At 37.4% G+C, this 13,179-nt stretch overlaps 1 protein-coding gene across 1 annotated transcript; it reads left to right on the forward strand.

Moving 5' to 3' along the window:
• Nucleotides 1-2,916: 2,916 nt before the first annotated feature.
• On the forward strand, nt 2,917-3,859 carry LOC131833304 (olfactory receptor 2W1-like). Its single transcript, XM_059176420.1, is given in 2 exon segments — nt 2,917-3,840; nt 3,842-3,859. Coding segments are annotated over 2 exon segments (942 nt in total).
• The last annotated feature ends 9,320 nt before the right edge of the window (nt 3,860-13,179 follow it).

Raw genomic sequence — 13,179 nt, forward strand, 5'->3', positions numbered from 1 at the left:
ATGTGAAATTTAAGAAACAAAAAACAAATGAACATGATGGAAAAAAACCGGAGAGGCAAACCAAGAAACAGACTTATTTATTTATTTACATCTTAGGTATTATTTGTTTCAGGGGTACAGGTCTGTGAATCGTCAGTCATACACAATTCACAACACTCACCATAGCACATACCCTCCCCAATATCCATAGCCCAGCCACCCTATCCCCTCTCCTCCTCTCAAGCAACCCTCAATTTGTTTCTTGAGATTGAGAGTCTCTTATGGTTTGTTTCCCTTTCCAGTCCCATCTTGTTTCATTTTTCCTTCCCTTCCCACCACCCCCACCCTGATTCTCAAATTCCTCACATCAGAGAGATCATATAATTATCTTTCTCTGATTGACTTACTTCACTTAGCATAATATCCTCTGTTCATCCACATTGTTGCAAATGGCAAGATTTCCATTTTCGATGGCTGCATAGTACTCCACTATATATATATACATGTATATATATATAGATAGATCTATATATGCATATATATATATAGTACTCCAATATATATATATGTATATATATATATATATATATGCATATATAGATCTATATATATGTGTGTGTGTGTGTTTATATATATTCCCCCAAATTTTATTTATCCATTCATCTGTTGGTGGACATCTAGGCTCTTTCCATAGTTTGGCTATTATGGACATTGCTGCTATAAACATTTGGGTGCATGTGCCCCTTCAGATCACTACATTTGTATCTTTGGGTAAATACCAAGTAGTGTGATTGCTGGGTCTTAGGGTAGCTCTATTTTCAACTTTTTGAGGAGCCTCCATACTGCTTTCTAGAGTGGCTGCACCAGCTTGCATTCCAACCGACAGTGAAAGAGGGTTCCCCTTTTTCTGCATCCTCACCAACACCAGTCATTTCCTGACTAATTTTAGCCATTCTGACTGGCGTGAGGTGGTATCTCACTGTGGTTTTGATTTGTAAGGAAATAGACTCTTAACTAGAAAGAACACACTGATGGTTACCAGAAGGGAGATGGGAAGAGAGATGGGTTGAATCGTTGATGGGGATTAAGGAGGGCACTTTAAAAATTTTTTTTAAATTTATTTTCAGTATAACAGTATTCATATTTTTGCACCACATCCAGTGCTCCATGCAATCCGTGCCCTCTCTAATACCCACCACGTGGTTCCCCCAACCTCCCACCCCCGCCACTTCAAACCCCTCAGATTGTTTTTCAGAGTCCATAGTCTCTCATGGTTCACCTCCTCTTCCAATTTCCCCCAACTCCCTTCTCCTCTCTAACTCCCTATGTCCTCCATGCTATTTGTTATGCTCCACAAATAAGTGAAACCATATGATAATTGACTCTCTCTGCTTGACTTATTTCACTCAGCATAATTTCTTCCAGTCCCATCCATGTTGCTACAAAAGTTGGGGATTCATCCTTTCTGATGGAGGCATAATACTCCATCGTGTATATGGACCACATCTTCCTTATCCATTCGTCCATTGAAGAGCATCTTGGTTCTTTCCACAGTTTGGCGACCGTGGCCATTGCTGCTATAAACATTGGGGTACAGATGGCCCTTCTTTTCATTACGTCTGTATTTTTGGGGCAAATACCCAGTAGTGCAATTGCAGGGTCATAGGGAAGCTCTATTTTTAATTTCTTGAGGAATCTCCACACTGTTCTCCAAAAAGGCTGCACCAGTTTGCATTCCCACCAACAGTGGAAGAGGGTTCCCCTTTCTCCACATCAAGGAGGGCACTTTTGATGAGCACTGGGTGTTGTATGGAAGATTAAATCACTAAATCCCATACCTGAAACTAATATTACACTGTATTTTAACTAACTGATTTTTTTTCACTATGAAAAATTTGGTGAGTGCTGTGAAGTGTGTAAACCTGGTGATTCACAGACCTGTACTCCTGGGGATAAAAATATATGTTTATAAAAAATTAAAAATTAAAAAAAAAAAGAATTAACTAGGAGAAAAAAAAAGAGGGAAAGGAAAAGTGAATTGGGGTAAATCAGAAGGGGAGACAAAGCACTAGAGACTGTGGACTCTGAGAAACTTACAGGGTTTTGGAGGGGAGAAGGGGGATGGGTGAGCCTAGTAGTGGATAATAAGGAGGGCATGTATTTTATGGAGCACTGGGTGTGGTGCATAAACAATGAATCTTGGAACATGAAAAAACAAAATAAGATGTTAAAAAAAAGCTGAAGTGAAAAAAAATGAGAAGATAATTAAAATGTAATTTGCATTCAAGCTTACCAGTTTGGGTGATAAGTTAGGTACCAGAATTAGGAAGATAAATTTGTTAAGTTTATTAAATTTAATTGAATTTATTTAATTTAAAATTTATTAAATTTTAGGGAGATAAAGGTGCTAAAGATAAATGCTAGATCTCCTACATAAGAAACTGGGACATCAACAGGGCTACTCACTAAGATATGAGAAAAGAGGAACACTCTTTTCTTGCTCTGACATTTGCAAAATAATTATATTTTATAGGTGAATTTGCTGACCAACTAAAAGAGTGTGTTCACTATATCAAGCCAGGAAGATTTGTACAGGATCAAAGGGTCACATCACTTTAGAACCAGATCTATTCCAAACTTCCAAACTTAAATGTGAGAAATTTCAGAGCTTGAGTTTAAGAGTAACCTTGCCAAGCTCACATAGATAAAAATATATGAAGTATCACTATAAAAGATGCTACAACAAAGACCAGATTACTTGACTCTAATGTTTACTGTATTTATCCATTATTTTTAAGTATTAACATATATTATTTCCCTTATAAAATTCTGTATTTATATAGATTGTATTGGCAAATTTTTCCTGCTCCTCTTCCTCCCCATCCTCCTTCACCTACCTCTACTCTTCTCTTTCTAGGACTTGGTCACTGAGGGACTATGGACCAAAACAATTACAGTTCTCTTCACAGTTTTGTTCTGCTTGGTTTCTCTGACCATCCCAAACTGGAGATGGTCCTATCAGGAGTTGTCACTATCTTCTACTTCATTACATGGGTGGGTAACACAGCCATCATCCTTGCATCTCTGCTGGATCCCCATCTTCAAACTCCAATGTATTTTTTCCTTAGGAATTTATCTTTCCTGGATCTGTGCTTCACAACTAGCATCGTCCCTCAAATGCTGGTTAACTTGTGGGGACCTCACAAGACCATCAGCTATGTGGGCTGTGTCACTCAACTCTATGTTTATATGTGGTTGGGGTCCTCTGAGTGTCTCCTCCTCGCTGTTATGTCCTATGATCGTTTCATAGCTATCTGTAAGCCCTTGCATTACTTGGTAATCATGAATCCACATTTCTGTCTCAAGATGGTAATCACAGTCTGGAGCATTAGTTTGGCCAACTCTGTAGTCTTATGTACACTCACCCTGAATTTACCTCGATGTGGAAACAATCTTCTGGATCATTTCTTGTGTGAGTTGCCAGCTATGGTCAAAATAGCTTGTATAGACACCACAACAGTTGAAATGTCTGTTTTTGCTTTAGGCATTGTCATTGTCCTTACACCCCTCAGCCTTATTCTTATATCCTATGGCTACATTGCCAAAGCTGTGCTCACAATAAAGTCAAAAGCAAGCCAACAAAAAGCAATTAATACCTGTGGATCTCATCTCACTGTTGTGTCCATCTTCTATGGAACTATTATCTACATGTACTTACAGCCAGGTAACAGTGCCTCCCAAGACCAGGGCAAGTTCCTCACCCTCTTTTACACAATCATCACTCCAAGTCTCAACCCTCTTGTTTATACCCTGCGGAATAAGGACATGAAGAATGCACTGAGGAAACTCGTGAGAGTTGACCATGAATCTACAAAATTGAAGAGGAACCAGATTCATGGCAAAATATACCCTGGATAAGGCAATAAAATATATTTTCTAATTGTCTTTATTTTTTTTCATTGAAGTGTAATTGACACAGAGTGTTACAGTAGTTTCAGGTGTACGCTATAATGATTCAACAATTCTGTATATTTATCAGTGTTCAACATGATAAGGGTACTCTATATCCCCTTTATCTGTATCACCCATTAATGACCCTTCTCCTCTGTGGCAAGGACTTGTTTGTTCTCCATGTTTAAGTGTCTACTTTTTTGTTTGTCTCTTTTTTGTTTGTTCATTTGTTTTGCTTTCTAAATTCCACATATGAGTAAACTCATATGGTATTTGTCTTTCCTGCCTGACTTAGTTCACTTAGCATTGTTCCTTCTAGATACATCCATGTTGTTGCCAATGGCAAGGTTTTGTTCTTTTTATGGCTAAGTACTTTTCCACTGTGTATATGCATACACTGTTTTCTTTATCTATTTACATATGAGTGGTAACCGGGTTGTTTCCTTATCATGCCTATTATAAGTAAGGCTGCAATAAATATAAGGGTTCATATGGTTTCACTTACTTGTGGAGCATAAGGAATAATGTGGGGACATTAGGAGAAGGAAAGGAAAAGTGAATTGGGGAAAATCAGAGGGAGAGATGAAGCATGAGAGACTGTGGACTCTAGGAAACAAACTAAGGATTTTGGAGGAAAGGCGGTAGGAGGATGGGTGAACCTGATGGTGGATATTAAGGAGGGCATGTATTGCATGGAGCACTGGGTGTGGTGCATAAACAATGAATCTTGGAACACTGAAAAAATAAAATTAAATGAAAAATAAAAACAAAGAAACAAAAGTTAGTGTTTTGTTTTTGTTTTGTTTTGTTTTGTTTTGCTTCTTTGATTTCTTTGGGTAACTCAGCAGTGGAATTACTGAATCATATGGTAATTATATATTTAATCTTTTAAGGAATCTCCATACTCTTTTCATAGTGGTGCACCAATTTGTATCTCTACCAATAGTGCAAAAAATAGTAGTTTTTTTGACATCAGCCATAGATACATTTTTCTAAATATATTTTCTCTGACAAGGGAAACAAAGGAAAAATTAAACTATTAGGACTACACCAAAATAAAAATGTTTTGCACAGCAAGGAAACCATCCACAAAACAAAACTCAACCTACTCAATGGGAAAAAATGTTTTATTTTTTTTTAAAGATTTTATTTATTTATTTGACAGAAAGAAATCACGAGTAGATGGAGAGGCAGGCAGAGAGAGAGAGAGAGGGAAGCAGGCTCTCTGCTGAGCAGAGAGCCCGATGCGGGACTCGATCCCAGGACCTGAGATCATGACCTGAGCCGAAGGCAGCAGCTTAACCCACTGAGCCACCCAGGCGCCCGGAAAAAATGTTTTAAAATGATATATCCAATAAGGGGCTCATATCCAAAGATGTAGTGAACTTGTACAACTCAACAACAACAAAAAACCCCCATAAATTGAATTTTAAAAATGGGCCGAGGATCTCAATAGACATTTTTCCAAAGAAGATACAGATGGTCAATGAGTACGTGAAAGGATGCTCACTAATCATCAGGGAAATGCAAATTAAAAGACCAATAAGATACCACTTTTCACCTGTCAGAATGGCTAAAATCAAACACAGAAGTAACAGGTGTTGGCAAGGATGTGGAGGAAAAGAAATCCCTCTGCACTATTGGTGTGAATCTGTCTTTATTTTCTACTGAAGCAACCAATTGTGAGACCACCAACACAACTAATAGAAAAGTTCCTGTATATGAACATTCTGTGGATGCAACAATACTGTAACCATCTTACGTAGCTCTATTATGACTCTCATCATTAGCATACCTTCAGAGAAAATAGCTCACTAGGAATTTGTAATTTTGTTTGTACTATTACACAAAGAGGATGTAAACATAAACGTGAATACATTTAATTCATTCTAAAGACCCACAGAAACTGTTTTGATGACCTAGTTTTGTATTTTCTGTGCTAATGCTTGGATCTTCTGAAATATAGGCTTGAGTGAATGGATACATATACAGTATGGTTTGCATATTAAGTAATAATATACAAATCATGATCTTGTATATTAAATCTCTTGTGATACCATACAAACTTTTATCAATATCTTGAGTAAATGTCCTTTGTTATTTAAGTTATTTCTTCATTAATGTGATACAAGGAAGTGAGAAGACACAAATTAGAGGGATTAAAATGTGATCAGACCATCTTACTCATTATGTATTCATTCATGAAATATTTATTCCATGACTGTCTCAACCTCATTGGATAAAAAACAGTATGATTCCTTTGATATTAGTTAGGATTTGGCTTTGATCTATCTATAGATCTTAGAATTTTATTTATTTATTTTTATTTTATTTATTTTTTTTTGCTGGGGACAAGCATATATTTTTTTATTTTTTTAAATTTCTTTTCAGTGTAACAGTATTCATTGTTTTTGCAAGAATTTATGGAAATATTGAGAAATGTAGATTTGTACATTTTTATGTAGTGTAATTTCTTAAAATGAATAAATGTTTTCATTTCCATTCATCATGCCATAATACCAAGTATTTTATGGGGAAGTTTGATGACTTTTGAATTAAACTTTGACATTTTCTGTGATGGGATACCTCTCTAAAAAACCCATTACTTAATAATTGTAATCAATCAGACATAAAATACTGTCTCCTCTGTGGACTCTGAGAAACAAACTGAGTGTTTTGGAGGGGAAGGGAGTTGGTTGGGAGAGGCTGGTGGTAGGTATTAAGGAGGGCACATATTGCGTGGAGCACTGGGTGTAGTGCATAAACAATGAGTCTTGGAACACTGAAAACAAATAAAATTTTTTAAAAATTGTCTCCTCTGTCACTTCATAATTCTTGAGACATGAAGAGGGTGAGTCACTGGATAATTTTTACTTTCCCACTCAGAACGACACAGAAATGCCTCACATAATATGTATTGAATGTGATGTAGAGTATTGCCAGTGTTCTTTCATCCACACAATACCTCCTTCACAGTTGCCTTAAACAGGAAGAGGTAGAACATCTGAACAGACAAATAACCAGGAAGGAAATTGAAGCAGTAATCAAAACCTCCCAAAAGAACAAGAGTCCAAGCAAGATGGGAGAATCCTACCAAACATTTAAAGAAGAAATAATGCCTTTTCTATTGAAGATATTTCAAAAAATAGAAACAGGAAGAAATCTTCCAAACTCATCTTATGAGGCCAGCATTACCCAGATCCCGAACTAGGCAGAGACCATATCACAAAGAAGAATTACAGACCAGTATCCCCGAGGAACATGGATGCCAAGATACTCAACAATGTCCTAGCCAATAGGATCCAACAGTACCTTAAAAGAATTATTAACCATGACCAGGTGGGATTTATACCTGGATGCAAGGGTGATTCAACTTTCACAAGTCAATCAACCTGATAGAGCACATTACTAAAAGAAGAGGCAGGAATCACATGATCATCTCAATTGACTCAGAGAAAGTGTTTGAAAAATACAACATCCTTTCGTGATCAAAACTCTTCAGAGTGTAGAGATAGAGGGAGCATTCCTGAATATCATAAAAGCCATCTATGAAAAGCCCACATGAATATCATTCTTTTTTTGGGGGGGGGGTTATAATTGGTTTTATTTATTTATTTTTTAATATAATTTTTTATTTTTTATAAACATATATTTTTATCCCCAGGGGTACAGGTCTGTGAATCACCAGGTTTACACACTTCACAGCACTCACCAAAGCACATACCCTCCCCAATGTCCATAATCCCACCCCCTTCTCCCAAACCCCCTCCCCCCAGCAACCCTCAGTTTGTTTTGTGAGATTAAGAGTCACTTATGGTTTGTCTCCCTCCCAATCCCATCTTGTTTCATTGATTCTTCTCGTACCCACTTAAGCCCCCATGTTGCAACACCACTTCCTCATATCAGGGAGATCATATGATAGTTGTCTTTCTCTGCCTGACTTATTTCGCTAAGCATGATACGCTCTAGTTCCATCCATGTTGTCACAAATGGCAAGATTTCATTTCTTTTGATGGCTGCATAGTATTCCATTGTATATATATACCACATCTTCTTGATCAATTCATCTGTTGATGGACACCTAGGTTCTTTCCATAGTTTGGCTATTGTGGACATTGCTACTATAAACATTCGAGTACACGTGCCCCTTTGGATCACTACGTTTGTATCTTTAGGGTAAATACCCAATAGTGCAGTTGCTGGGTCATAGGGCAGTTCTATTTTCAACATTTTGAGGAACCTCCATGCTGTTTTCCAGAAAGGTTGCACCAGCTTGCATTCCCACCAACAGTGTAGGAGGGTTCCCCTTTCTCCGCATCCTCGCCAGCATCTGTCATTTCCTGACTTGTTGATTTTAGCCATTCTGACTGGTGTGAGGTGATATCTCATTGTGGTTTTGATTTGTATTTCCCTGATGCCGAGTGATATGGAGCACTTTTTCATGTGTCTGTTGGCCATCTGGATGTCTTCTTTGCAGAAATGTCTGTTCATGTCCTCTGCCCATTTCTTGATTGGATTATTTGTTCTTTGGGTGTTGAGTTTGCTAAGTTCTTTATAGATTCTGGACACTAGTCCTTTATCTGATATGTCGTTTGCAAATATCTTCTCCCATTCTGTCAGTTGTCTTTTGATTTTGTTAACTGTTTCCTTTGCTGTGCAAAAGCTTTTGATCTTGATGAAATCCCAATAGTTCATTTTTGCCCTTGCTTCCCTTGCCTTTGGCGTTGTTCCTAGGAATATGTTGCTGCGGCTGAGGTCGAAGAGGTTGCTGCCTGTGTTCTCCTCAAGGTTTTGATGGATTCCTTTCGCACATTGAGGTCCTTCATCCATTTTGAGTCTATTTTCGTGTGTGGTGTAAGGAAATGGTCCAATTTCATTTTTCTGCATGTGGCTGTCCAATTTTCCCAGCACCATTTATTGAAGAGGCTGTCTTTTTTCCATTGGACATTCTTTCCTGCTTTGTCGAAGATTAGTTGACCATAGAGTTGAGAGTCTATTTCTGGGCTCTCTATTCTGTTCCATTGATCTATGTGTCTGTTTTTGTGCCAGTACCATGCTGTCTTGATGATGACAGCTTTGTAATAGAGCTTGAAGTCCGGGATTGTGATGCCACCAATGTTGGCTTTCTTTTTCAATATCCCTTTAGCTATTCGAGGTCTTTTCTGGATCCATATAAATTTTAGAATTATTTGTTCCATTTCTTTGAAAAAGATGGATGGTACTTTGATAGGAATTGCATTAAATGTGTAGATTGCTTTAGGTAGCATAGACATTTTCACAATATTTATTCTTCCAATCCAGGAACATGTAACATTTTTCCATTTCTTTGTGTCTTCCTCAATTTCTTTCATGAGTACTTTATAGTTTTCTGAGTATAGATTCTGTGTCTCTTTGGTTAGGTTTATTCCTAGGTATCTTATAGTTTTGGGTGCAATTGTAAATGGGATTGACTCCTTAATTTTCCTTTCTTCTGTCTTGCTGTTGGTGTAGAGAAATGCAACTGATTTCTGTGCATTGATTTTATATCCTGACACTTTACTGAATTCCTATATAAGTTCTAGCAGTTTTGGAGTGGAGTCTTTTGGGTTTTCCACATATAGTATCATATCATCTGCAAAGAGTGATAATTTGACTTCTTCTTTGCCGATTTGGATGCCTTTAATTTCCTTTTGTTGTCTGATTGCTGAGGCTAGGACCTCTAGTACTATGTTGAATAGCAGTGGTGATAATGGACATCCCTGCCGTGTTCCTGACCTTAGCGGAAAAGCTTTCAGTTTTTCTCCATTGAGAATGATATTTGCGGTGGGTTTTTCATAGATGGCTTTGATGATATTGAGGTATGTGCCCTCTATCCCTACACTTTGAAGAGTTTTGATCAGGAAGGGATGCTGTACTTTGTCAAATGCTTTTTCAGCATCTATTGAGAGTATCATATGGTTCTTGTTCTTTCTTTTATTGATGTGTTGTATCACATTGACTGATTTGCGGATGTTGAACCAACCTTGCAGCCCTGGAATAAATCCCACTTGGTCGTGGTGAATAATCTTTTTAATGTACTGTTGAATCCTATTGGCTAGTATTTTGTTGAGTATTTTCGCATCTGTGTTCATCAAGGATATTGGTCTATAGCTCTCTTTTTTGGTGGGATCCTTGTCTGGTTTTGGGATCAAGGTGATGCTGGCCTCATAAAATGAGTTTGGAAGTTTTCCTTCCATTTCTATTTTTTGGAACAGTTTTAGGAGAATAGGAATTAGTTCTTCTTTAAATGTTTGGTAGAATTCCCCTGGGAAGCCATCTGGCCCTGGGCTTTTGTTTGTTTGGAGATTTTTAATGACTGTTTCAATCTCCTTACTGGTTATGGGTCTGTTCAGGCTTTCTATTTCTTCCTGGTTCAGTTGTGGTAGTTTATATGTTTCTAGGAATGCATCCATTTCTTCCAGATTGTCAAATTTATCGCCGTAGAGTTGCTCATAGTATGTTCTTAAAATAGTTTGTATTTCTTTGGTGTTAGTTGTGATCTCTCCTCTTTCATTCATGATTTTATTTATTTGGGTCCTTTCTCTTTTCTTTTTGATAAGTCGGGCCAGGGGTTTATCAATTTTATTAATTCTTTCAAAGAACCAGCTCCTACTTTCGTTGATTTGTTCTATTGTTTTTTTGGTTTCTATTTCATTGATTTCTCCTCTGATCTTTATGATTTCTCTTCTCCTGCTAGGCTTAGGGTTTCTTTCTTGTTCTTTCTCCAGCTCCTTTAGGTGTAGGGTTAGATTGTGTACCTGAGACCTTTCTTGTTTCTTGAGAAAGGCTTGTACCGCTATATATTTTCCTCTCAGGACTGCCTTTGTTGTGTCCCACAGATTTTGAACCGTTGTATTTTCATTATCATTTGTTTCCATGATTTTTTTCAATTCTTCTTTAATTTGCCGGTTGACCCATTCATTCTTTAGAAGGATGCTGTTTAGTCTCCATGTATTTGGGTTCTTTTCAAACTTCCTTTTGTGGTTGAATTCTAGCTTTAGAGCATTGTGGTCTGAAAATATGCAGGGAATGATCCCAATCTTTTGATACCGGTTGAGTTCTGATTTAGGACCAAGGATGTGATCTATTCTGGAGAATGTTCCATGTGCACTAGAGAAGAATGTGTATTCTGTTGCTTTGGGATGAAATGTTCAGAATATATCTGTGATGTCCATCTGGTCCAGTGTGTCGTTTAAGGCCTTTATTTCCTTGCTGATCTTTTGCTTGGATGATCTGTCCATTTCAGTGAGGGGAGTGTTAAAGTCCCCTACTATTATTGTATTATTGTTTGTGTTTCTTTGATTTTGTTATTAATTAGTTTATATAGTAGGCTGCTCCCACGTTGGGGGCAGAGATATATAAAATTGTTAAATCTTCTTGTTGGACAGACCCTTTGAGTATGATATAGTGTCCTTCCTCATCTCTTATTATAGTCTTTGGCTTAAAATCTAATTGATCTGATATAAGGATTGCCACTCCTGCTTTCTTCTGATGTCCATTAGCATGGTAAATTCTTTTCCACCCCCTCACTTTAAATCTGGAGGTGTCTTCGGGCTTAAAATGAGTTTCTTGGAGGCAACATATAGATGGATTTTGTTTTTTTATCCACTCTGATATCCTGTGTCTTTTGACAGGGGCATTTAGCCCATTAACATTCAGGGTAACTATTGAGAGATATGAATTTAGTGCCATTGTTTTGCCTGTAAGGTGACTGTTACTGTATATGGTCTCTGTTCCTTTCTGATCTACCACTTGTAGGCTCTCTCTTTGCTTAGAGGACCCCTTTCAATATTTCCTGTAGAGCTGGTTTGGTGTTTGCAAATTCTTTCAGTTTTTGTTTGTCCTGAAAGCTTTTAATCTCTCCTTCTATTTTCAATGATAGCCTAGCTGGATATAGTATTTGGGCTGCATGTTTTTCTCATTTAGTGCTCTGAAAATATCATGCCAGCTCTTTCTGGCTTGCCAGGTCTCTGTGGATAAGTCAGCTGCCAATCTAATATTTTTACCATTGTATGTTACAGATTTCTTTTCCCGGGCTGCTTTCAGGATTTTCTCTTTGTCACTGAGACTTGTAAATTTTACTATTAGGTGACGGGGTGTGGGCCTATTCTTATTAATTTTGAGGGGCGTTCTCTGAACCTCCTGAATTTTGATGCTCGTTCCCTTTGCCATATTGGGGAAATTCTCTCCAATAATTCTCTCTAGTATACCTTCTGCTCCCCTCTCTCTTTCTTCTTCTTCTGGAATCCCAATTATTGTAATGTTGTTTCGTCTTATGGTGTCACTTATCTCTCGAATTCTCCCCTCGTGGTCCAGTATCTGTTTGTCCCTCTTTTGCTCAGCTTCTTTATTCTCTGTCATTTGGTCTTCTATATCACTAATTCTTTCTTCTGCCTCATTTATCCTAGCAGTGAGAGCCTCCATTTTTTATTGCACCTCATTAATAGCTTTTTTTATTTCAACTTGGTTAGATTTTAGTTCTTTTATTTCTCCAGAAAGGGCTTTTATATCTCTCGAGAGGGTTTCTCTAATATCTTCCATGCCTTTTTTGAGCCCGGCTAGAACCTTGAGAATTGTCATTCTGAACTCTAGATCTGACATATTACCGATGTCTGTATTGATTAGGTCCCTAGCCTTCGGTACTGCCTCTTGTTCTTTTTTTTGTGTTGAATTTTTCCGTCTTGTCATTTTGCCCTGAGAAGAGTATATGAAGGGGCAAGTAAAATACTAAAAGGGTGGCAACAACCCCAGGAAAGTATGCTTTAACCAAATTAGAAGAGATCCCAAATCGTGACGGGGGAGAAAGGGGATAAAAAGAGGTTTAAAAAGGAAGAAAGGAAAAAAAAAAAAAAGAAAAAAGAAAAAAAAAGAAAGTAAAGAATTAAAAAAAAAAAAAGAAAACACCTAAGAAAAATATAAAAAGGAAAAAATATATATATTAGATAAACTAGTAAAAAATCGTTAAAAAAGAAAAAGGTAACAGTTAAAAAAAAATTTTACCCGAAGGCGAGAAAAAAAAACAAAAAATGAACAATAAAAAAATTAAATTAACCGCAAGACTAAAAAAAATCACAGGGAAAAAGCCATGAGTTCTGTGCTTTGCTTTCTCCTCCTCTAGAATTCTGCTGCTCTCCTTGGTATTGAAACCGCACTCTTTGGTAGGTGAACTTGGTATCGGCTGGATTTCTTGTTGCTCTTCTGGGGGAGGGGCCTGGTGTAGTGATTCTCAAG

Source organism: Mustela lutreola, chromosome 6 (genome assembly GCF_030435805.1).
Source record: "Mustela lutreola isolate mMusLut2 chromosome 6, mMusLut2.pri, whole genome shotgun sequence".
NCBI classification, from domain to species: Eukaryota; Metazoa; Chordata; class Mammalia; order Carnivora; family Mustelidae; genus Mustela; species Mustela lutreola.